Source organism: Anarhichas minor, unplaced genomic scaffold, assembly GCF_050575085.1.
Source record: "Anarhichas minor isolate MPS153535 unplaced genomic scaffold, ASM5057508v1 ptg000136l, whole genome shotgun sequence".
Taxonomy (NCBI): domain Eukaryota; kingdom Metazoa; phylum Chordata; class Actinopteri; order Perciformes; family Anarhichadidae; genus Anarhichas; species Anarhichas minor.
This window is the reverse complement of record NW_027466582.1, coordinates 17,638,852-17,664,713: the sequence shown is the minus strand read 5'-3', so window position 1 is coordinate 17,664,713 and position 25,862 is coordinate 17,638,852. Positions and strand designations below refer to the sequence as shown.

Sequence of the window (25,862 nt, the reverse complement as noted above, 5' to 3'; positions counted from 1 at the left end):
TTAATAAATTGTGTAAATTGTGAACATTTCATGTAATTAAACCTTGATTTTAAAGTTTAGAAAAATTATAATCAGTTCATCCTTGAGTCCAAGTGGATGTTTGTGTCAGAGTTGAAGAAGTTCCCTCCAGACGTTCCTGATACATCACATTGATGAGAATGGAGCGGACGAACATTATGAAAACAAGATGACAACATGAAGCCTCTGGTGTCGGCTGTCGAGGACTAGAACGGCTAAACAAAGCACAACATGAGGAACTAAGTGATATATTTATATATAAAAAGGTAGAGAATAGAAACAAACAGCTGATTGTCAAACTAAATAACAACAAAAACAATAATAAAACAATAACTGAAATAATAAAGATATATTTTGAAGAATGAGACATCAGGAGGACAGGTGCAGCTTTAAGGCTTTAAATAAACATCATGAATATATTTATGATCTTTATCTCTAACTGCTCTGTTCCACTGTCACACAGACCTTCATTGGTAATATATTCAGTTTATCAGCAGTCCAAATGTATGGAAACATCCTCTCAGTGAAAGTGTATGTAAAGGTGTGTATGTGTGTGTTAGTATCAGGATCAGAGAACGACAGCTTTCCTCTGTTCCAGTCCAGATTCACTCTGATCCTCTGGAGCTTCTTCTGCACTTTGAGAACAGAGGATGAAGCTGGTGGTGAACATGCTGAGTATTTATCTTTACAGAACAATATTGTCCATAATCCAGACAGAATGAGTCCCTTCCTCTGGACAGACTCTGCTAACACACCCAGTGACCAGATTGTACTGTCTCCAACCTGGACATCCCAGCTGTGAGTCCCTGAGTTAAATCCCTCAGAGCTCAGAACAGACCAGGATTCATCAAACCTCTCTGGATTATCAGGAAGCTGCTGTCTCTTTCCTCGTCTCACACTGGTCAGATCTTCAGACAGGATGAGGTTTGGATAAGCAGTGTTTGGGTCCAGAATCAGAGGAGTGTAGGAGACCATGTTCTTCATCTTGTTCCAGATGTTGTAGGTCAGGTTGCCCAGGTGTTTGGCCTCGTCTATCATAGCTCCTGACAGCAGCTGTGGATCCTCCAGCAGGGGGCGCTGCTGGACTCTTTCCACTGCAGCCTTGTAGTTGTTCAGGAATGAGACGTCTTCAGCTCTCAGCTCGTCCTCTGTGGCTCTGACTGTGTCTGAAAGAGCTGCTATCTCTCTGCTCAGAGCCTCCATCTTCTCCTTCATCATCTGACTCTTCTGCTCCTCTTCCTCCCTCAGTGCAGCCATCCTGGCCTCCTCTTCCTCCTCTAGAAACTGGTGAAGCTTCTTAAACTGCTCCTTAATCTGCCTCTCTGTGCGTCGGGCCTGGACCTTCATGTGTTCTGCTGTTTGATCAGACTTCACTTTAACTTCTTTAGAAACCTTTAACGTCTTCTTTAAGGTCTCCAGAGTTTCCTGAAGGTTCTTCCTGTGTGGTCGAGCAGCTTCATCGATGGGTCTGAATCTGTGGTCGGTGTGTTTTTCTGAATCTCTGCAGACGACACACACTGGCTGCTGATGGTCCAGACAGAAGAGTTTGAGTTTCTCAGAGTGAAGACTGCAGATAGGCTCTGAAGCTCTCTGATCTCTTTCCAGTAGGAAACTCTCACACAGGTTCTTTAACACCAGGTTAAAAGGTGGATGTTTCCTTGAAGATATTGTTTTACAAATTGGACACTCCTGAGTTTGTTTCTCTCTCCACCAGCTCTTCACACAGTCATTACAGAAGCTGTGGCTACATGACAGAATAACAGGATCTCTGAAGACTTCATGACAGACAGGACAGCAGAGATCCTCCTCTATTCTGGAAGCCATTTTGTCTCCAAGTGAAGCTGAAAACACAGAAAGTACATCAGTCATGGCTCCGCTCCCTCCTCTTTTAACTTCACTGTTTTTAGTCAAACTCACATTCAGTGTGTGGAGCGTCAGCAGGTTGAAGCAGCAGTGTTGTAGTTTTCCTCTTTTCTCTCCTGTAGCTGAACTCACTCAGATGAAGTTGTGAGTTTGTTCCGAAGGTGAATCTGATCGTCTGTTTTCAGTCTGCGTGTCTCTCTTTAGTGAGGGAGGAAGACAAACTGTTTCCTGGTTTATCTCAGGTGAGTCAGGTGAGGGGTGGAGCTTTGTCACTCCTCCTCTGATGGATGTTGTTGCTTCCCATGTAACACTGAGGCGTGTCTCCCAAAGTACTGATTCATTGCTGGATGTAGACTGATAGAGTGCAGCAGGCTGTTATCTTTAGACAGTTATGTTATCTTTGTGTTCAAAGGTAGTCTGAACATCAGTAGAATGTAGTGGAGGAGTTAAATATAATTTTGTAAACTGCTGAGAGTATTCTTTGAATAAGGAACATCAAGGGAAAGGAGTAATGTGGAGTATTGTTGGAGAAGGGTAGTATGTGCAGTAAAGAATGATGTGTAGCACCCCAACACTCTATAGAGAGTAGACCTATGCTGGAATGATGGGGTGTAGTTACCACGAAGGTTTACCTGATTTTGGTGACTTTATATTACCCTCCGAATAACAAAGAAAGTTTCAAACTTAGCAATAATTAAATAACTGACCACAGACAGCTGATTGGGATGAAAAAATAAATACAAGTTTAGTGACAGCTTTTGAAAATGTTCAAATAATAATTACTCTTTCGGGGGACAAGAAAACAAAACAACAATTAAAGCTGCGACTAGCGATGAACGGGCCCTCGCATCCTCCAGCACGTCAGAGAACGTCCGCGACTGTTGGACAGCGCGTCTGCGAGCGAGACGTTTTTAATCCCGCGTGGACCGCCTGATGCTGGAAATGATGCTTTACAAATAGTCCGGTGCTTCCTGTATCCGCTGCCTAGCGCTACAGAACACGTGCATTATGTAGCTCTATATCAAGTGTAAAACACATTGTGTAAAAGTCATGTAAATCGGATGGTGTTTGTCAAAAAACGCAGATTTCCTTTGGCCAGCAGGTGGCGCTGTGAGTATTAGGGAAAATTAGCTTGTAGACATCCTCAGGCCATGAGATTTATGTGCACGCAAAGAACAAAGAACAAGCTGCACTTAAACTCACGTCCACAATGACAAATGTAACTAAATGGCTTGCAGATTCCTGCCTTCACCTGAATGTTAAAAAGACTGTTTGTATGTTCTTCACAAAGAGAGCTTGCAAAGTGTCACTGGAGCCAGATGTTTATGTTGCTGGTGAGAGGCTACAGGTAGTGTCAGATTTGAAATATTTAGAAATTTTTATTGATTTTAATCTCTCTTTTAAAAAACAGGTAAAACATGTGACAAAGGTCTTAAAATTTAATCTCATGAATTTTAGATATACTGTATAAGACACTGTCTAACCATGCAAGCTGCAAAATTGTATTTTAATGCAATGATTATCCCCCATCTGACCTACTGCTTAACCAGCTGGGCACAAGCCAGCAGCACAACATTAAAATCCATTCATATTCTTCATAAACAAGCCCTAAAAACACTTGATAAAAAAAACAAAAAACACAAAATTTGGTGAGTTTTCATGCATGGCAAGTCCTCCAAAAATGCGTACGTTTACCTAAACGAGTACAATTTCAATAGGGCCTTCGCTGGCCCGACGTCGGTTGCTCGGGCAGAATACTGAAAATACTATGATATCCCATATGCTCCACTTAAAGGACCAGTGTGTAGGATCTAGAGGAGAGGTTGCAGATTACAACCAAATGAACTTCATGTATCATCATTTATTTTCATCATGTCTAATCTTTCATTTATTCTTTTTCCGGCAGAAACGGCCTTCCATGCTAAGGATGAATAACTGGAGTTATGGAGGTCTTTACTTGGCAACATTGTTAATAATTATTGTTGGAAGATTTCCTGGCCAAAGTCCCTCTTTTAAAATCGCACATGTACAATGTAATATTAAAGGAAAAGGCATTTCTAGTGTTTAGTACTCAGTTGTGACCCATATTAGAACCATCTTCTCCTTACCCTGCCGGATACTGTGAATACCTTTGACATTGATTCATCCAGGGAAGCTTTGCTGAGTACACACGAGACATTTTAGCATCCTCCAACTTCCCACTTTAATCATTCGACACTCTCATACATGCAAGCTACGAAGTAAAACCTCCATTTTCTTCCATTCGTCAAAGAGCGGCGCCACCAGAGCGGCGAGTTAATTAGCTAAAGAACACTCTGATGGATGTACAGTAATTGGTTGAATGAGGAAGTCATGAGGATGTCAAACTTGATTTCCTGTGATCTTGTCATTAATTAGGTAATGTAAATTGGCTGTGGATCTCTTGTTGACTGCAGTAAAATGTGCTGCGCTGGTCAGTCAGATTGCGTGAGTTGCTGTAAGTCTGAACTCTTACTGCACTGTCAGGTTTACTAGACTTGTTTCTCCCAAAGGCAGCAATCTGGTGATTGCCATGCAGTGGTGTTGAAAATAGGAAATATCGCTGCACACAAAGCCTTCTCAACTGACGCCAGATAGAAGCCTCAAAAGCACCAGAGTGAGAATGACATCATCAAAACTGTCATGCTGACTCGTCGTACAAAAACCCATATTTAATTGGAAACGTAAAGCTGGTGTTGACCATCTAGCCATGTTCAGACCCATATCTATATCTATAACTAAACTAAACAAAAAGGTCGAATCTCAACGTTTGCCGTTCCATAACGTGACATCATCGACCAAGAAGTAGAGCTTGTCAATCATGTTGAAGGTACAGCACCCATGTGCGTTTTTGTTTATTGGAATCAATAAAAAAAAACGTCAGAAACAAGAAAACAACTTTGGTTTTTCGTTTCGTCTTCGCTTGACGAAAGCGGGCGACGGCTCTGGGAGGCAGACTTTCAGTTAGCAGTTAGCTTCGAATTCAGCAAGTAGTGCAAACTCCAGCACCAGGGGGGTCTGATGCCGAGGGACTGCCACCAAAGTGTCTCTCTGCATCTTTACTGCAGAAAGTGCGTCGCACTTAAAGCTTGAGTTGGCTAGAAGTGACAGGACAGAGCTTAGACATACATCTGAAAATAAGAGTGGCTGAGTAAGTGCATTTGACTGTCTACACCTCTTATTTCTATAATGTATTCCCCCCCCCAAAAAAATGTTGCCCACGGTGGCTTTAAGTGGATTGTTAAAAACAATATACTCTACATTTTCTGTAATGAAATAAATACGTTCTGATCAAAAGAGAGGCTGACATCTCAAGACACAGAAATAACTAAATTGTGATCTCAAGGTAACAACCAACTTTCAGCTTCTGAAAAAGACGACTCCACTCTCACTATCTGTCCACAATAACTATTCAACTCGCTTGACATTTAATAGTGAAATTGAAACGAAATTGACAACAACAAAAAAAGTCACTCACGGGTAGACAAAAGCTCTTTTAATGAAAATCATGTATTTTCCTGTCAAGTAAAAAAGATTGATCATATGCATACTATTTATAGCTTTAACATAGCAGGCAGTATAAAAAGAGTTTACATTTAAAATATTCAGAGCATTCAAAAGCATACGTCTTCTAATCGGTTGACACCGAGACATTCCCGTACATCGTCGACTCCCTATGGTTCTGCTTTTGGCTGGTCTGATCGGTGATTGTTCAGCTCCTCGCTACCAGAGAAATGCACACAATGTGCAAGCCTGGCCTCAAATTCACATGTCCAGAGCGCTGGGAATGATGCTGTAATGTGCTGGGCGTGCTCAATCAATCGACGCACGTTAGAAAAAGGATTGGGGATAACAAGTAGACCCAGGTGATTTCAGTCTGACACATCTGTGATGGCTAATCTGGGATGTCCAAGAAGTCTTTTCCGTTGACCATTTTCCACCTAGATGTCTGCATCTATGGAAGACTGCTTGATCATTTTGCTGCTGATTTGCTATTGCCGTTGTTTCACGTTGGCTGTTGTTGATGAAAAGTCCATGAGTGTGCAACTGCAACTGGACAGGTAACACAAAAATACACACAAGCTTACATAATGTATATGCGTCCATCTAACCCTCAGCGGACTTCTGTTACAGGGCATGTCAGCGTATCGACATGTTGGTGTAGCAGGTTTATCATGCACACAGTATGCAATGTGACACTAAGGAGCCGGAGATGATTCTATGTCACAGTAAATATCACTCGATTTGAAACACAAAGGATAAGAAATGTGTATCAGAAGTTCACTTTTCTATTTCAATTAGTTGACAGAAGATTCTTTGTGCTATTCATTTATTGTGAAGATTTGGAAGTTATCTTTCCAGACTACATGCCAGCAAACTTATAGCTTTGTTGCCACAACATCCATACTAAGCCAGCTTGTTTTTAAAATGCTCTTTACATGTGAAAACTACATCAGTTCACACTGGTGATTTCCATCCTTTGTAAAAGCACTAAGTCTGGTTTTAGAAATAAAGAGAAAATTAAGGGTGATGTGGAAGAAAAGAAATATGACAATCTGTATGTAGAGATTGTCAGCAGAATACTATGATATCCCATATGCTCTGCTTAAAGGACCAGTGTGTAGGATTTAGTGGCATCTAGAGGAGAGGTGTAAAAGCACAGAAGGCCCTCTCTGGGGCCTAGACTGAACATAAGAAGATAACAGAATCACTTTCATGTCAACCATTTGTTTTTTTTGCATCCAGAAGTGACACAAATGGTTGGATCTCAGCACAACCTGACACTGAATAACATTTTTAGGTGACCGAAGTGGTTACAATTTACTTTCATGACCTAAGAACACACTGTGAAAGGGTTAAATATCTAAGAAGAAAAAAACAGACAACTCCCATACACCGTGGGAGCGACCTGCCAATCACAAGGTAGCCCCGCCCTAAGGCACACCCTGCGTTATGGTCTATTTGACTCTAAATGGAGCATCATTTACTAAATGAACATCATGCTGTATTGAAGAAGACTTGAAACTAGAGATTGAGACCATAAACTCATGTTTATAATGTTTACTGAGGTAATAAATCAAGAGAGAAGTAGAGTCATTTTCTCATAGACTTCTATACAATCAGACTTCTTTTTGCAATCAGAGGAGTCGCCCCCTGCTGGCCATTAGATAGAATGCAAGTTCAAGACACTGTCGCATTGGCTTCACTTTTTAGATAGAAGTTTGCTGCCTCCTCTAGAGCCAGTGTTTGGTTTGTCCATTCTGGGCTACTGTAGAAATAGGGCGGAGCAACATGGCAGACTCCGTGGAAGAGGACCCGCTCCCTATATAGAAATGAAGAGCTCATTCTCAATGAACAAAAACAAAACAATTCTTATTTTCAGATAACTACACAATAGTGAAAACATAGTTATGAATACTGTATTCTATTGTTGCCAATAAATCCCCCTAAATCCTACACACTGGTCCTTTAATAGACTGAAAACAATCGTGTCAGCGTGTAAGCCACTGTACAATTTCTCTATGATTGATTTTTGGATTTTCCTGCCATGAAAGCTTGATTGGGTACAGTCAGAGAGGACTACGCTATATGTTTTAGTCTTTCACACTTCTAAGTTGTAGAAGGTCCTTTTTACAAATAGATATTTTGTATGAAGGGTTTGTTTTGTACATGAAGAACAAAACGCTACAATATAAAGGTTCAACAGACTGACAACTGAAAAGAGCATAAGATCCCTATGAGCAACAGTTGAATAAGAATAGATGAACTCACCAGTCAATGGTGAAAAGTTGTGTTGCTTTAGCATAGCTTTTAGCATAGCTTTTCTTACAACCTCACAATAGAAATAGTAGGTTAGGGTTAGCACTTTTGAAATGTCAGCTAAACACAGTTTAAACCTTTTCAATCTAACCACTGACTGGACCGCAGAGGGTTCAAAGAAAAAACGGCTTCCCAACATCTGTGGAGCCCAAATGCACCGCTGTGGTTCAATAATGACTGAGAGTCACTTACACTCTTCTGGACTGGAAAACAAATTCAAAATCAAACAGTATTCTCTCCTGTCATGCAACACTTTGGGGACATTGACTAAATGGAAGTTTAAATCATTACGTTTTTCTTCGTTTGGGGCCAAACTATTTCAAATGCAAGAAATAGATTTTGCGTCTGAATTTTACAGTAAAAAAATGTATCTCTGTAGAAAATAGCCACGATTGAAAGAAAAATAGAAAAATCAATAGTACAGGTGATTCCAAACTTTTCAACGGCAGTGAATACCTTAATACACTCCCCCGGCATGAGTGCATGCATCAATAGGACTTGCACTCTTTTCAATGTAAAGAGAGATAAAGTCCACAGGAAGGAGGACGGGGTGGAACACAGAAGACCAGTATGTGTTTCCTGTGTGAGACCAAAAGTCAATGTATTGGCACTCTCCCATTTTGTTGGCTTTGTGCGGACGTACGACATTCAAAGTGGGTTGGATGCATGCTGTGGTGAGCGAGCTGCGATATTTGTCCATACTCTTTAAGAACTCTGATATAGAATTAGAGTTACCTTTAAAAACCGACTGAGTCTGAACATTACTTCTGAAGAATTCTATTCTTATTCCCATCATTCCTTTGCAACATCGCACAGTGCTCGTCACAAACTGTAAATAACATAACTAATAAAGATCTCACAGCCAGCTCTCCCTCACTGTTCCCCTCCCATTCGGCAAAAGCTGATGGACTTTCAGTCCCTTATGAAATATATATATTCATATACTTTTCAACTCTCTTCATTGCCAAAAGTTGTCAGCATCTCTTTCAGGTGGAGAGAGAGAAAGAGCAAAGGAGAGAATTCTTGGGAAGTAATTATCACGGCGACCCTCGGCAGGGAATTCAGACTACTTCAGTAGGTTGTGAAGGGAAAAGCCATTTAAATGAAGGATGTGGAGTGGAGGGATACATTAAAAGGTAGGTAGTGGTGCTAACGAGATCATTGATTTATTAACATATTTATTTATATATTTGGAGGGTATGGGGAGAACTGCAGATGTATTATACAACCTATTCAATTAATACATGATATATAACTGATTGGTGCGCATTATGATGACATATATATATATATATATACATATACATATATATATATATATATACATATATATATATATATACATATATATATATACATATACATATATATATACATATATATATATATATATATACACATATATATATATATATATATATATATATACACATATATATATATATATACACACACACACACATATATATATATATATATATATATACAAAGCTACTGCTCGTGGTGGTGGTGTTAAAGAAATGCGCGCAGGAAGGGAGGATGGGGAAGGTGAGAGTAGGTGGGGTGAGAGGGGTGAGATAAGAGAGGAGAGAGGAAGCATGAATAATCCATTGGAGAATCACGACAGGATTAAGACAAGGTGGAAGCCAAAAATATTCCCGGTCGAGGCAGCTTGGTGCAATAACGCTGCAACGGAGCACCACACGACAGCAAGCCACTCCTGCTGCCAGTCTCGCCGGCTCAGGAAGCAAAACGTTAGGGGAATTATAAAAAAGCCACTATGATGTCGCCTTGTACAGTAAAACGTCCAGCGTGACGCAGCATAGAGCCTAGACTCTTCTATCCCGACTGCCTGTGAGACACAGAACTTTTGGTAAATATAACATAAAATGTGTCAAACACCGGCCTAGCACTTTCCTCAATTAAACAGATGGTTTTCTGAATCCAAACTTCAACACAAAGCCTCCTGCTGAGGTCCGACAGCAAAACAGAAACAATTTCAAGAAGTCACTTCCTGATCGTTAAAGGGGCACTCCAGCAATGTTCCTCTTCAGTTCAGTGTACTTGTCATGGAGAGTACTACTCACCATGTGAACACAGCTGTGTAATGTATTTTGTGGCTCTGGTAGAACGATAAAAAAACAACAACAGCAAAGTCTTAATGATGTCATCTGGGTTATCTTGTTTGGATATTTTAAAGCCCGCATCATAAACTGGAGGTGTGCAGTGTAAAGCATGTGGATCAGGGGTGCACAATACGTCGATAGGTAGTGCGAGTAGATCGCATGCCATTCAAAAAAAATTAGATGTCCGCATGGCATTTGCCACTTGATTTTCCAACACACGGGTCAACCGCGCGAGCTACTGCAAAACTCCGGCGAGCTAATTAGTTAGCCTTCCAATTTATTTCTACTAAAGAAGCTAAAGCTGCAGCGCCATGATTTGGGAAAACTTCCAAAACCTCGCGTCAGAACTGGAGACTCAACGGAAGGCGTGTGCGTAACTTGACAGTGCGCGCTCCACAGAGCAGATTGACAAGTGTCTGTCAGAGTTTGACAAACGCTTTCGAGACGTTGCTTTACTCGAGCCAGTTGCTACACTTATGTGCTGCACATTTCGGGAAGATATTGAGGTTGATTCACTCGCATCAAAAATTGCAACGCTGTTTCACCTGAACTCGTCTGGAGTGGAGGATGAGATTTTGACACTGCAAGCTGACATTCAGCTGAAGTCCAGGGCTCATGGACAGTTTTCTCACAGAGGAAAAGTACCCAAACATGAGGACATGTGATCCCTTCTTGACTGCATTATTGGGCTCTACTTATTTATGTGAGTCAGCCTTTTCCCACATGAAGAACATTAAGTCCAAACACCGTTCCACCATGACTGATGATCATTTGAAGTCTGCTTGAGGCGGGCTACCAGCAGCTACTGTCCGGACTATGCAACTCTGGCCAATCCCATTCAGTGCAAGTCATCAGAGTAAGGTAATGACCAAAAATGTACAGAATTGTATTGTGCCATAAGGGTTCATGCAGTTATGCAAGGTACGCCAACATATATTGTAAATATAAAGTATACTCAGTATATATATATATATATATATATATATATATATAAATAAATAGATATTCAGCATTTTTAATGTAGGTAGATCATTTTGACTTGGTCATTTTAAAAGTAGCTCGCAAGCCGAAAAAGTGTGGGCACCCCTGATGTGGACATTATCCTGCGTTTTCGGAGCTGGGGAAAGCCGACCACTGCCCGGGGCCCAGGTTGTCCGTGTGGCAGTTACTTTTTGATTAATTGCTTCTCTGGTTGCTAATATGCACCATTGAAACACACGTTAAAGTTGGGTAGAAAACGTTTTTAGTTTATATTAAGAAATAGTTTTTTCACTCACAGAGTCAGCTAATCTGCTTCATAAAGACTGTGTGTGGGGGTGCGGTTTGATCAGACTTGAGTCACAGTGGTCTGGCAATAGAAGTTAACATCCTGACTCAGACGTACAGTAAATACTAAGTGACGTACAGCAAACCTTCAGCAGGGTGATATTCCAGCATAGAAATAGCGCTTAGTGTCTCGGGGGAAAGTGTGTCAGGGGGCTCAACAGGGGCCCACAACTACCTCACAAACAGCCTAGTGGGTGAAGTCGCCCTGCATAGCAGGGTAGTACAATACTAACATGCTGGAGTACCCCTATTCCTTTAAACATGCTATAAAATCTGATGATTCTGAGGTAATTCCATTTTCTTCAACTGAACTTGATCATTGTCTTGACAGTGGTGGAGAAATCTGCCCTTTTTTTTCAAGATTTCCACTGAAACAAGAAAATCTGCGTCGGTATGACGGACGGCGACGTTTCTTCCGGTAAGACTCAAGCAAAGGACTCAACATGTGCATTTCACACCATCACCCTCCATTCCTACGCCATCTCCCTTCACCAGAACACTTTCAATCATCCCTACCGCTGGAGTCTTCTCAAATTCAACTGAGGGCTTACCTCCTGTTTTGCCGGCATCCCTTTTTTGTCTTTATCTCTTCCTCCCTCTAACACCTCTCTTGCCTCACCCTTTCTCTCCCCCCTGTGTTTGTCTGCGTGTGTCACTTCAAGGTTAAATCTTCCCGCTGCTTGGTAAAAGAAGCGCAGACTAGCAAAACAGAGATCAAACTCTTCCAAACACCCAATAAGGTGACCAGAAAAACAAGCAACACTGAGACCGAACTGGTCATTTCCTGTTCGTCTGTGAAGAGTATACCTCGGCAACATGTGTGCACAATACAAAGCTGTGCAGAGCTGTACATTGCTCTTGAGTGACATTAGAATATCCACGGCATTGGGAATCTTAATAGTGACTAGATGTGGTGAGATGGGGGATTAAAATTCATTCTTTAGGAATATCTCGACATGTGAAACACAATTTCTGGGCACAAACATGCATGTTTTGCATGCTTTTGCATGTACGAATGCAGGGACAACATACGTACGAATTCATATGACTGTGAGTGATTTTTGTAAGATGAACAGTTATGAGAAAGGCATTAAGAATTAACAGCATTTAGAAGCCTAAATCCCACAGCATCGTTACAATATCAAATGACAAGTTACCATCCAATTTAATACACTTCCACTCACCTATTCAAACAGCACGCAGACAACCATCGACATTTCGCATCACTGTCATCTCATCACAGTGTTTTTTTTTGTTTTTTTTACTGCGCCTGGCTATAAAGACATTCTCCACATTAACGTCTCAGTCCCAATGTAACCAAAATATTCCACCTTAAAGATGTCAACATCTGCATCGAACATGTTGGAAAACACATGTAAGGGAATGAAGAGCACAGACTTATGAAGGTACCAGGCGCTTACAACCCTTAAAAGAGGAATACCACCTGCTTTAAGAAACCATCCTAGTCAGGTACAGAGAGTCAGATCATTATGATCACGAATCCCTCAAAACCAGAAGTGAAGCGGAAGTTAAAGTAGAACCAGAGACTGACTGTGTTGGCCCATCTGAACTACATTTTAAGATGCAATGTTGATTAACCAGCAGAAATACCATTTACACTTAACTTGGTTAATACACTTGGAGGGGTTCTGCCGTTACAACCTTTTTTTGCTCTGGCCACAAGCTAAATGAGTATAAAGTAAGAGTATAAAGCTGTATAACTGCCGTTAATGTTTAGGTAAAGAAAAAAAAACTTCTCTTACTTGTTAAATTTCATGAGGAAAAAAAGATGCAATTACACATTTCAGTATGCTTTAGTTTAGCTACCACAACGTCCCTTACTCTAGCATGGCAAGTAGCTTCTGGTGGTTCATGCTAGCTAATTAGAGCTAATCACACTGCACTTTGACCCAGGCTAAGTGAGCCGTTAGCCTGGGGCTAACACATCTTTCACCGTGGGCTAACCAAGCTAGGGCTTGCTGGCCATGCTCCAGAGCAGGGTTAGTCTCTAGTTTGTGGGGTTATCCCCTGAAAAACGAATAAACACAAAACTAAGTTTTGTTAGTGTGATGGGCTAAAGCAAACACTGGTGTTGTTGAAAAATGTAACCAATTTAGCCTTAACAGTAGCCATGTGTTACAACTGACATTCAACCCAGGGCTCGTAGAATGGCAGTGTTAATCGTACAGCACTAAGCATATGTTAACAATGTGTGACTGTGTGAAAAGGGGCTAAGTTATCCCAAGGTCAATGCAATATGCAGTGCGAAAAGCTCAATTTTAGCAAACTCAAAATGACTAAATAACAGATATTAGAGTCAGTTTGTCAAATGTATGATCCTTCTGACTTGTCACACAACATGTAGCATTTAAAATGATTCCATAATCATCACTTGAGGACAGCCACTGTTCAGCTAAAGAGAAGCAACCACATCTTGGACCACTCAGTTATGTTTCAGAGAGGTTAAGACAACCTCAAAACCTGTTCAAAGAACATTTTAGTAACCAACACTTTCCCGGATACAATCTTTCTTGCTCTGGCATGACCAGAGGCTTTTGGTGGCCAAATTATAGTTAATTAATGGAAGCAAATTTTCTGTTTAACATGTTTTATCATAACTGAAATTACTGAATCAATTCAATGACTTTTTCCCATTACTGTAATATGTAGACATGGTGGCCGATGTTTAGCAAAAAGTCAAATTAACAATAGCTTTAAAGAGTATTCTAAAAACCACATGTATTATAACATTCAGTTGCTGGTTTCTATGAATAACCTAAGACTGTTAAGTTATAAACAAGTCTTCATTATGCCCATAGGTTGTTGTAATATGATGTAGTTGTGCTACATTACTAATTCTAAGCCTATCAAAAGTTATCGGCCTACCTGTATACAACGGACATCCAGTATCACCTGACTCTTCAGGGATCTGTATTGAAACAGTACTTGGTGGTTTGAGCGATAGCTGACCATGAGGACTGGACTTCCCATACATAGCATATGTAACTCGTTAAAATGAGTGGTATACCCTTTTAAGACACAGTATTTAAGGCTCAGACTTTGGCAAAGTTGAACTGACCAGACTCCTCCAAATACATTGAATAATAAGAGCAAACAACCGTGTGTACTCTTACCAGAGTTATATGGACACATCGTACTCATGTATTGTATCATTATTTCATGTGTTTGGGTCATACAACTCAAGTAGTAATACAAAACCATCGGTTAGACAATGTTGTATGGAACAGAAACATAACAATAGGTTCTTAACAACCACACAACTATAAGTATTGCTACTAAGATAGATAGATAGATAGATAGGTAGATAGATCTTCTGCACAATGTTGAAACTTGATGAAAAATGTTGAATTACTGTAGATGCCATTAAATAACAAGTTTGATGAATGGGGGCCACTGGAGACTATTTATTTTACCTAGTTAGTTGGCATACAAGATAGATGAGTTGCAATAAAACAGCAGTTTGTCCTCTGAGGCTGTGGTTGCAATGTAGATTATTCAACAAGCAAAGCAGTGATTGCATATTTGTATTGCCCTGTATTGTGCAATCTCTTACTGTACATACTGAATATGTGCTGGTGCATGTTCAAAGGACAGTACACCCCATCTACCTGCCCAAACATTTACTTTCAATACACCACAGAAGATTTGAGCGTATTTATTCCTACTTTAATTGTGTTTCTGCTTTTTGATGATAATGCATTTTAGTGAAAAATAGATTCTGAGGATCCCTCGTCTAACACCCCATTTGATGCCATATCAATATTTCAGCTGTAATATCAGAGTATCACATACATTTTAGTTATTATATCCCCATAGAAGACGAGAAGGGGCTACAGCACACCATATAGCAGGAGCTTACAGAGTGGATCCAATGAAACCGATTTGTAACATTAGAAAATGTGCAATATTTGTACGGTCACCATTATCTGTTTCGTTTTCTGAATTAAAGATTTTCGTGGATGAACGTAAGTTTTATACATGGTTATAAAGCAAGTGAATAAAAGTGACTCAAACAACCAAATTTTACTATGAATGTGTAGGATTCAAACTATATTTGTACACAGAAACATAAACTCTGATAAAAATATGAAAAACATACTATCAACAAATCCAATGAAATGACCAAAACCACCAATGTATTGATCCTGTGTGTATCAAAGCCTTATATCTTATTCCTCTGTGCCACATAGCTCTATTATATAATTAATATGCTGCTGAAAATAGTCCTACAAATGCACCCATGTTTGAGTAACCTCTCTTGACTACTACTGTGCAACCAATGGGAACCAAGCCTATCGTCAGTGGATTTGAGACCTACCGATACAGTAGGGTGAGTCAATTAGAACATTTTAAGAGATGGACAGACAAAGTGATGGTTTTGGTCATGAATCATTTTGAATGATGCCAAGCTCATAGTTTAAAGGGACAGTGTGTAGGATTTGGTGGCATCTAGCGGGGTGTGGTTGCAAATTGCAATACCCATCCGCACACACACCCTTTCCACACTGAGATAACGTATGCCCCCGAGTGCAAAACCATGGTAATGCAGGCCATCCTTACCACAATAACACTTTTGTGGGAGCAAGTTAGACAGTGGCTGGCGGTGCCAAGGTTTCACAAGCGTGTCGGAAAATGACGATGGCCTTCAGGTAATGACAAACGTGAAAGACCTTCTTTAGAGCCGGTGTTTGGTTTGTCCATTCTGGCGTACTGTTGAAACATGGCGGTGCAAACTCTGTTAATATATGAAGGGCTCAACCCAAGCTAACGAAAACATAGTTATGAATATTATATTCCATTTCTGCTAATAGATCCCTTGAAATGCTTCACACTGGCCCTTTTAAGCTGTTTTTTTTTTTTTTTTCAAAAGAAAAATACCGAAGACTATAAATACGTGTTTATATATTGGATATCACATGCTGTTTATACAACCGATTGGTAAGACTCAGTGTGTTGCCTTAGAGGAATTTCCTATTAATTTATAATAATGCCATTTAAATACACAGGTGCCTAATCAGACAGCATTCAGCATTGGGAGTGATGCTAATTGTAAGAAAGCCGAAAAGTTGTAAAAGTAGCTAGGTAACAGCAATAGCTTTCGAGGCAGGAATGACTGGTTGCCCAAGTAGACAGGAAGTATATTTAGGAATGATGCACCAGAGTAGTTACCGGTAATGCTAAATACTGAAATCTCTGCAGTGAAGCTTGACCTGCTGTACAGCAAACTGTAATAGTTGTTTTTCAGACAGATTCTGTAAATTTCTAACTTAAGTTTTTGTGAAAAGTGATTTCTACAAACCCTGATAATCTGTTCTGTTGTTTCAAAAAGGGCTGTCGAGTAGTGGGTGACTTCCTTAAACGTTAGGACCAAGTACACAATGTAAAGGAGTCGAGACACACAAACAAACAATAGAATGGTGTCCACAGTTTCCCATATAAAAACGTGAATCATCAACAAACATTGACACTGCAGTGTGTGCAAGGAATACGATCTAGTATACTGGTAACATTCCACTGTTTATTACTGGCCTAATGTGTTCAACTTTTTTCCCTTTTTATAAGAAAATTCTGTCATTAAAAATCTTTCAATAGTATATTTTTTTTTCTTAGAAAATATAGAAAAGAGAAATTTACAGTTATTTTACACATGAAATATCCTCTGGCTTTTGTTTTGGAACAGATGTGACTCATTTTGTCCTTTTGCAGCACATGGTGTTACAGAATATGCATCGAAACAACAAATGTAAGTCACTACAGCGTAGCAAAGAAAACCCCAGAAAAAAACAAAAAAAAACGCAGACTTCATACAGAAAAATTAAATACATGCATACATACAATACAGTGCCATGCAAACACAGTTCATTTTGGGAAGTCAATTGTTTTAAGATTTGCATTTCTTTCCCGTGTTTCAAACATTTCATGCCTTCTTGCTATACATACATGACATGGCTTTTACATAATGTGACGTTCACGGCAGCTGCTGCAAGAAGTAGCTTGCCAAAAACTCCTCCCTTCTAAGTCGGCCGATGTTTGGTCGATGAAAGTTATAAGGTTCCTATTATTGACATTACTTTCTAACTCCAGAGAAGCAGGAAATGTGTTTGTGGTAAAGTATGGCAGGTAAACAATGATTCCTTTCTACCTTCGTGTCTCATTTGCTCACTGATATTCATTTAGTTATTGATTTTGCACTTGAATCTTACTCTCTGGTCCAGTCCCATGTCAAACACATATTTCTCACTCACATTTGGTCCAATATTACCATTCGAATCTCCCCCTACATGCCTGTTTAGCTGTCCTCTGTCAGAGCCGTTCACTTTCTCAGTGGCACCACAAAGAAACAAAGACAGCAGTGTCCCCTCAATGACAGCCCTCGTAAGAACCAGCCAATCACTTAAGAAGATATTGACTGGTCTGCAATCAGCCACATCTGCTCACGTATGGGGCCTCTCTATCACACGCCACCAGCTAAAAATCTGCCTACAAAGAGGTCAGTGTGAGATTGGTATCTGTCAGAGCTGCTGACCTTGAGTGTGTTTGTTTTGGTACTGCAACCAAGATTCTTATCGGGCCTTGGCTCATATAATACACACGCATATATATATATATATATATATATATATATATGTGTATATATGTATATACACATATACATATATATATATATATATATATATACATATATATATACATATATATATATATATATATATATATATATATATATATATATATATATACATATATACACATATATATATAAATAAAACCCTCTAGGTAGCTGGCAGACGTTAGCTCAGTAGAATATCTCATTGAGGGTGTCTTTAATTGGCCTCTCGGAAAAAGTGACATGCTCTGCTGTCTTTTACTACTCCAAGATCAATGGGTGTCTTTTATAGTATTTGCTATTAGCATTCAAACCCTTGATGATTGTAAAACAAAAGTTATACGATTGGTTTGTTAACATAAAAAAAAAAGCTGTTAAAAAATCTGGTTTTCTAGCATGGCCTTGCCCATATTATACATCACTGTAACAATTCTCTTCCTTGGCTGGTGCCAATGCTAGTGCTAGTGCTAGTGCTATGTCATATCTAGTCTTTCAGTTGGTATTAACCCAGAATGGTCTTAGGCTTGGGGAAATGGTGTTCATTAAAGCAGCATTTTTTTGGTCACGTGGGGGCCTTGGAACATGCTGAAAAACACATCTTGACGAATGATCACCTCAAAAAGTAGGCCTGTATTAGAAAGCAATTGATTATTTACACATCTAGCAGATACGGAGCAACATTAGCAACAATTTGGCATTGTGTTTCTGATCGCCTGATCAATGTTCACTCTTCTTCAAGCTCTGTTTTGGTCTCCACCGACTCCTGATGGACATGTGTGGCTCTTTAGCCGGTAAATGCTATGTCCACTCATTTTCTCTGTTTGCTATTTGTTGCTGGGAAGGTAGCAAAGAGAAGGTATATCAAAGCTGTTTCACAGGACAAGCTGCCTACTGCTGGAAACGAGGTTGAGAGTCGTGAGAGTGAGCCATACAGTTAGGCTGCTGGCCACAAAACAATGGGCTGAAAGACGCTACAATGCTCTGCAGGGCTGAGGTGAACAACAGAGGTGGGTAATAATCATCTGTGATCTTGTCACAATGATCAACCCCTTTGTATAAACTTTAAATGGAGTGAACAAAATACAAAGATAATGTTGTAGGGCTGGATTAGTAGTAATTTGTTTTATTACAAATGTCAATGATTTTGAATAACTTCTGGAACACAAACCTGGACGTTCTAGTTTCACTACGGCTCTTTATCAGTTTTTTCACACTATTCAGAGACATTCTATTCAACGAAAGGTGCTTCACTGCTTAATAGCCTGCTTCACAAACCTGAACATCAAATAGCAATCATTCAAATTAGCTTGAATAATTCGTGGTTGGTTTCTGTGAAAGTTCAAACTTACTGAGACTTTTTTTGTTGTTATAGAACTCTGTCAAAACAAAAAATTATGTACACTATTTAGCACCACTGCTAGTTTTGAATCACATTCAGAACTTCCAATTACCAGTGCCATGCCATAAGCTTTTGTACGTGGATCACAGAGACATTCATACTCTCTCGGGAACTTTCCATTGTTATCGACCTGCAAGAAAGTTCCATATTTCCAGCCATGGAAACACCCTTCACTTTTGGTTTTACTGGTCTGGTGTAAAAGCAGTTTCGGATAAGTCATACTCAGGCTTACTGCCTTTTAAAAATACTGCTGCACGACAGTTACTTATCACTTCCTCTTCATAAGCTGCAGCCCACTGCAGTTCCTGTTGCCATTGCCTACGACCTTATTTGCCCTCTGGAATAAAGCAGGAATATTTGACTCCTGCTAACATGATCCTCGACGGTTCAATTTGCACGATGCAATGTGCAAGATAATTCTTCATAGTGGACACAGTGTATGCCATCTGCCCAGTTCAGCTGTTCAGCTATTTTTTAATGTCACAGAAAAGCATGTTGTGTGCTCTACACAGTTTCTCTCCTTCCATGGAATTTGGTTTCGTTTGTTTTTGCCGTTACCACGGTGTGAGGAGTAAGGTGCGCGTGCAGTCATCTCCTGCACAGTTTCGTTTATACACTTTTGTATGATCCCACCAACCACTTTCACCAACTAGTCCTTGGCTTAACAGACTGCTATGTTCCTCACTCACTTCTTTTGAGATAAGGGCAGCAGGAGATGAACATAGAATTGCTAATATTTAAATGGACTCACATACCGATTGTTTGGAATTTACTTACAGACTTAGCAAGCAAGAGTTCTGGGAACTAACTTGTCTAATATACCAAATAGTTGGGAAAGAGCTTTAGAACCGTGGGCATGCTGCAGTTTGTGCAAATGAGATACACTGTCCAGACTGAAGGACTGAATGACTGACCAGTGGGGCTGCGCTCTACTCTGGCCAGCTTAGCTGCTATTGGTTGGGAGTGATCAGTTCCCACTCCTCAGGGGACTTCTCGGACGCCCCTTTACCTCGAGAGGCGGCTCACCATTGGAGGATACCTCTAATCCACCAATAACTGACGGATAACCACTGATACTCATTGCTAAAATTACAAACTACTCAGACGTTTGTCACATGATCAGGATTCTCCCTGACTTCAATGCACTCTATCTCCTCCCTTTCTCTTTCCCTCTCCCGCTCCCTCTCCCGCTCTTTGCGCTTGGCCCGTTTCTTTTTCTTGTGTCTCTTTTTAGACGGCGGGAAGAAGGTCAGGAAGACGGGCAGGATGACAAAGCAGTGCAGCACGGTGCAGCCCGCCGTGAGGAGGGAGCACTTAAACAGTGTGTAGGTCAGATTGGAAGGCACAAACACCAGGGACATGATCCCGATCACGAAGCAGGATGCGTTCTGCAGGATGGCCGCCCCGTGCTCCTCCAGTGCCAACTTGATGCACTGCGTCCTAGTGTGCTCGTTGGCCAGCACAAAAGTGTACAGGTGTGGTACACAGTGATCCATGGCGAAGTTGAGGGTATAAATAAGGCACAGGATTGAGATGCTGTCCATGCCGACGTTCCAGAGGGTCATCAAACCCAAGACGCCCAGCTCCACGGACGTCACCGTGAGAATGAGCCAGAAGTTCCCCAATGGGTTGATGACCAGGAAGAAAGTGAGGATGAGGATTGTGAGTACGCTAAAGCCTGAGGTCAGGATGGGCGAGATGACAGAGGAGCTGTAGCGGTCCATAAACACAAACGTGGGATTGAAGGCAATGAATTTGATGCTGTTGATCAGCATCAACGGACGAAGCTTTTCCAGAAGCTCCACCACCTCCTCTCGCTTCTTCTCTGTCGTCCGTGCCACCAGGTACATCCGAGAGGCGATAATGTCGTACTCGTCAGTATCGCGGTTCATGGAGAAAATGATGTCCTCAGTGAAGTGCTGGTACTCCGGGCTGCGAAGGAAGGAGCCCTTAAGGATTGCGATGAAGTCGCTCTTGGTTGACGCGCTCACATTCACCACGCGCAGGTAGTGGAAAAAGGTGTCCATCCAAGAGATCTTGTTGAAGCCATGACTCAGGGTCTTCAGGTGCTCCTGCACCGTGGAGTTCCAGTACTCGATGGGCTCATAAATGTAGAAGCCAATCACAGGACTGTAGTTACTGAAGTATTTCTGCTGGGTCAGAGCGTAGGAAACACTCGGAGAGTTACTAGCCAGCAGGTTCACTATATTTGATCCATCACTGATCTGTAAACATCCCATGAATGAAAAAGAGGCGTAGATGAGATATAGAATGACCACAAAGGGTTTGACATAGGTGTTGGTAATCCATTCTGTGTAGTGCTCACGCAGGAAGTGCTGGATGAAGTGATTCTGGTAGGGGACGCTGTCGTGGTGTGTGGACAAGTCATGGCCATCACTCATCATGGTTTTGAACCATGTGGGCTGGCGGTCCAGGTACTCCACTGAGGGGATTTTACAACAGAAAACACTGTGGTAGCGGTTCTGCTCCAGCTGTCCGGCAAACACCAGGCAGGAGCCGTAGAAGGAGAAAACGTAGAAGTAGTTGACCAGGATGGCAACGCACATGCTCTGGCAGAAGATTTTCACCGACTCGATGTTGGTGAAAGGGCTAGCTCCCATGCCAAAGGTGATGATGTAGAGGGAGCTGGTCATGGTGTAGCACACCATCACATCGGCAAAAGCGTCCGCCACGCGCTCCTTGAAGGGGAGGTTTTCCCTCGTTCTCCTCCAGCCTGCCAGCAGCTCGAACACCCCTTTGGTTCCATGGCCTAGAATGAAAGAGAGAGAGAACTTGGTAAGAATTCGGTTTGCATTGATGTACTAGCACTGTGTACATCAAACATGACATGGTTTAGAAAATTGTTCTCTTTGCATGATATACTCATTCCTAGTAAGTGAAATGGTCCTTGTCTCAGAGGGATTTTGGTGCCACTGAGTAATAGCATTATCAGAATGCTCCGGATTCCTAAAACTACTTTTTTTTTTTGTGACTGAACTGAACTGCTACACGTGATGTTATTAAGCAGCATCAACAGATATAAAAATTTTTTATCATGGTACAAATGAGCACAACATTTTGAAGAATTTCTTTCAATTTGGATCTTATCTTTGAACTTCTGTGCCACCGTAACAACTACTTTATGACGACATCTTCAGATGCCATGTTTTGTCCAAAAACTAATTAAATTATTCAAATAAAGCAGAGAAGAACTCAGAACACAATCTGAAGCTTAATTTCTGAAATCTTCAGATTTTTATTGATTTTACATGTTTTGTACCCCAAGAATGAATCGATTTGAGGTCCCTACCACTCTGACAGTGCCAGAGGCTAATGGAAAAACACAGGTCCAAAGAAAACAAAGTTGAAGTAATTTTGAACTAGTGGTCATAACATAAACCTGTAGTATTGTTATAGCATCCTGTGTTTCTTTGTTGAGGAACATTGAGAATATTTTTACAACTCTGTGAGATTTATTAAAACCTTGTTGGCATGTACAGTACTCAAGTACTCTGATATAGAATTAATGTCAAATCAGCCAGTATGTTCACACAAATCTCTTGGTAGATACCCTGATTTTTGACATGAAGTTCTGAGGGCTCCATGATCAACTAGCTGGCATCACAGTTTACTGGAGCGTTTTCATAAAAGCAGTAAATATGTCAGGGTATCTGCCAATCTTCGCTGTCCAACGTGGCCCCTAGAGGCCGCCATGTCCAGTACACACTTCAATACACAAGTGCTAAAGAAAGAAGACAATGCACAGATGTTTTGGGGTACATTCACCATGTACCAGCAAAGCTGCTGAACGGTTTTAGTGTGACACGACAGATTAAAAATAAAATTAAAATTGGAACATCCTTGGTTAAACTCCTCGAATAGAGACACGGGCTTTCCTTTTCTGCTCATATCTGAGATATAGTTGCACACAGTCCTCTCTACCATGCACCAGTAAGCAGCATCCAAATCTGTCTGCAGCAGGCCCATTCATGTGAGTCAAATCTGTGGGATTTTCACCAGTCGAAAAATATAGACATGAATACACAACGTTCAAAGGCATGTGCTCCACAGTGCAAAATCTCCCACACAGGAACACCCGCCCGCCCACGCACACTGTTTATTTATTTGTAAAATGCCTGAGCTGCATTTCTGATGAGGGGGAAACTGCTGCGAGGGAATGTGCTATGAATTTCTGAACGCTACAATCAATTTCCTCCATCAAGTAAATATTTCAGTACAAGTGAACACTGGATTGGGCCCATGCATATGCCACTCGGCCAACATTTAAAGCCGTAAAATATTCTTTTCAAACCTAGCAGGTGAGAGGGATTGCAACACTTGACAGCATTGTAAATGTCCCCTCGTCTGATACAGAGAGAACAAAAAGTTAATTAACTATAAAGGATTAGGCCTTTGTAATGAGCTGGCTAGATGGTGTTTCTGTGCTGCAAGTCAATTTGTTAGTGCCAGTTGGTTTAGAGGGTGTGGAGACAAGGGAAATTCATGCCCATGTTTTTTCCAACATTACACCAGGGGCGTCGGCATGCATTTCCCTTCACCAGTTACCAAATAGGATGTTAAGTAGCGTGTCATTTGCTAGTCATGATTGGAAAAGCCCTGGGATTTATTATAGTGATTGATTGTTGGCAGGAGGAGGTGGATACTAACAATGAGCCCATCTGGTGAAGTATCCCTGGTTACTATTGTTTTTTTGTTTTTTTTACCGATGCAATATCTAGAACTTGTGTTATAAAGTCTTTATCTTTGGATACACTCATTCACTTACATCACAACATATTTTGTATCTGTATGTTGAAGGGAATAACAGTTCCTTTAATACTGTATATTTTCAGATACAGTAAAACATTTAAAAAAGGCCCAAAACAGTGATGCATACTGATTGTGCTGCAGCTGTTTATTTTCAATAATATTTAGTATGTTGATTATTTTTGGTAGGGCTATTGTTTTGAGGCTTCGATGTATGGATTTTGGCCGCAACCATATTTGGATGCGATGGTGGAGGGAGGGATATGCATTGACATGAATTATACCCGGCTTTATTATGTATTTTACTGTAAATGGGACCATAATGTACTAAATGAATATCATTCTGTATTGAAGAATATATTTTACTGCGGTAATATATTAAAAAGTTCCAGAAACCAAATTCTACAGAATTTGCAATCACACCCAGTAGAATAAAGCAGTTAATCCCCACATCAAAGAGGCTGGAACAAACACATCTGGTTGATTTATGAAAGAGCTTGTGGATTGATTTTCTGCAAATCAAGTAATTGATTGTGGCTCAGCTCTACATGCGCTCACATTCATTATTTTTGAGACTGAATAGTTTCATTTTTACACACATATATAACCCTTTTACCACTAATGACTATGCCATTATCAATGAATCTGGAGACATATATTCCTCGTATGGTCTACAAAACAAGTCTGCTTTCTAGTAAGAGCAGAAATCATTTCATCAATGACAGCGGGAGATTTCACACCTGGCTTGCCTTCTCTGTGAGAGTAGGTTAGTCTTTGAAAGCTTCATGCTTAAAAGTGAGAAGAATCCCAATTAGAGGGGTTGAGTGAGAGCTGAAAGAGCGCAAGCAAAGATCAAAATCAGCAACAAGCTCGCTGGGGTAATATGTATTCACAACCGTGTCAAACAAAGACAGATGCTCTAGTGGGCAACTCAGCAACGAAAAACGGCAAGGATAGCGCAACACATCTCATATTTAGCCAATTAAAAAATGTGTTGCTCAAAATATGTTGCTTTCGCACATATTTCACTACATCTATCAGGGAATTTGACGTGGTTTTACGCAAGAAAAGGAGTATATTCATTTTTTGTGAGAGAACTAATATTAGGTTGCTGATATATTTCCCATTTAGACGATGAGTAAAATAGCTAATAATAGCAGAAAAGGGACATAGCTGGTCTGAGACAAATGTTGTTAAACAAAAACAAACCCTGGTCAATGTGGACAGTCCAAAGAACTGAATCAATGACAAAGTGAAAGAAGCAGGAGGGAGAGGAGCACATGGCTGGAAGCATGACTGCCGCTCAATGTTAATCACGTTTGGTGCAAACCGACAATTCTCTCAATGTCTGAATGCTGATAGATGCAAAACTGAATGTCCAAATTTGTCATTCGGGCCTCTGTGAAATACGAATAGATGACGTAAGAAGCGGGGGGGGGGGGGGGGGTGAGGCAACACGGCAGCAGAGACTGAGATAGAGATTGCGTTCCCGATTATTGCAGTGATAAAAACTCCATCAGTGCCACCTGGATGTCCCCTAAACAATGGCACACACACACACACACACACACACACACACACACACACACACACACACACACACACACACACACACAGTATGACTACCTTGCTAGAACTTTATAGCCACGACTATGAGTCTGCCGGGGAGACCACACTCTCATTTGCTGTTGCTCTCGCCATCGTCACCCACACTCAGACCCTCTGGAGCAAACACCCACATACAGACAGCAAATGAACTAGTCTGCCTCCTTTCACCTCCCTTTTTCCTCTGTATACGAGACTGCAGGTGGTGTAACACACTCTCTGGCAGCTGCAGTGAAGGCTCACAGCTGAGTGCACTGACTGGGGATTGAGATAGATAATAACAGTCTGTTAT

The 25,862-nt window shown here is 40.8% G+C and overlaps 2 protein-coding genes across 2 annotated transcripts in view; both read right to left on the bottom strand.

Annotated features, from left to right (window-relative positions):
• Positions 1–453: 453 nt before the first annotated feature.
• On the bottom strand, positions 454–1,842 carry LOC142941935 (nuclear factor 7, ovary-like). The gene has a single exon (XM_076084062.1). It carries the CDS (start codon positions 1,840–1,842, stop codon positions 454–456), a length of 1,389 nt encoding a protein of 462 aa, XP_075940177.1.
• An 18,456-nt stretch (positions 1,843–20,298) lies between these two features.
• The window catches only part of ptchd4 (patched domain containing 4), a 34,606-nt gene continuing 29,042 nt past the window's right edge, over positions 20,299–25,862 (bottom strand). Inside the window, exon 3 of the mRNA XM_076083536.1 lies at positions 20,299–21,968. Coding sequence (XP_075939651.1) covers positions 20,299–21,968 — 1,670 coding nt within the window. The remainder of the gene's footprint in view (positions 21,969–25,862) is intronic.

What these genes read in the sequence shown, in the direction of transcription:
- LOC142941935 (XM_076084062.1), bottom strand. Translation starts at nt 1,842, where the DNA reads ATGGCTTCCAGAATAGAGGAGGATCTCTGCTGTCCTGTCTGTCATGAA.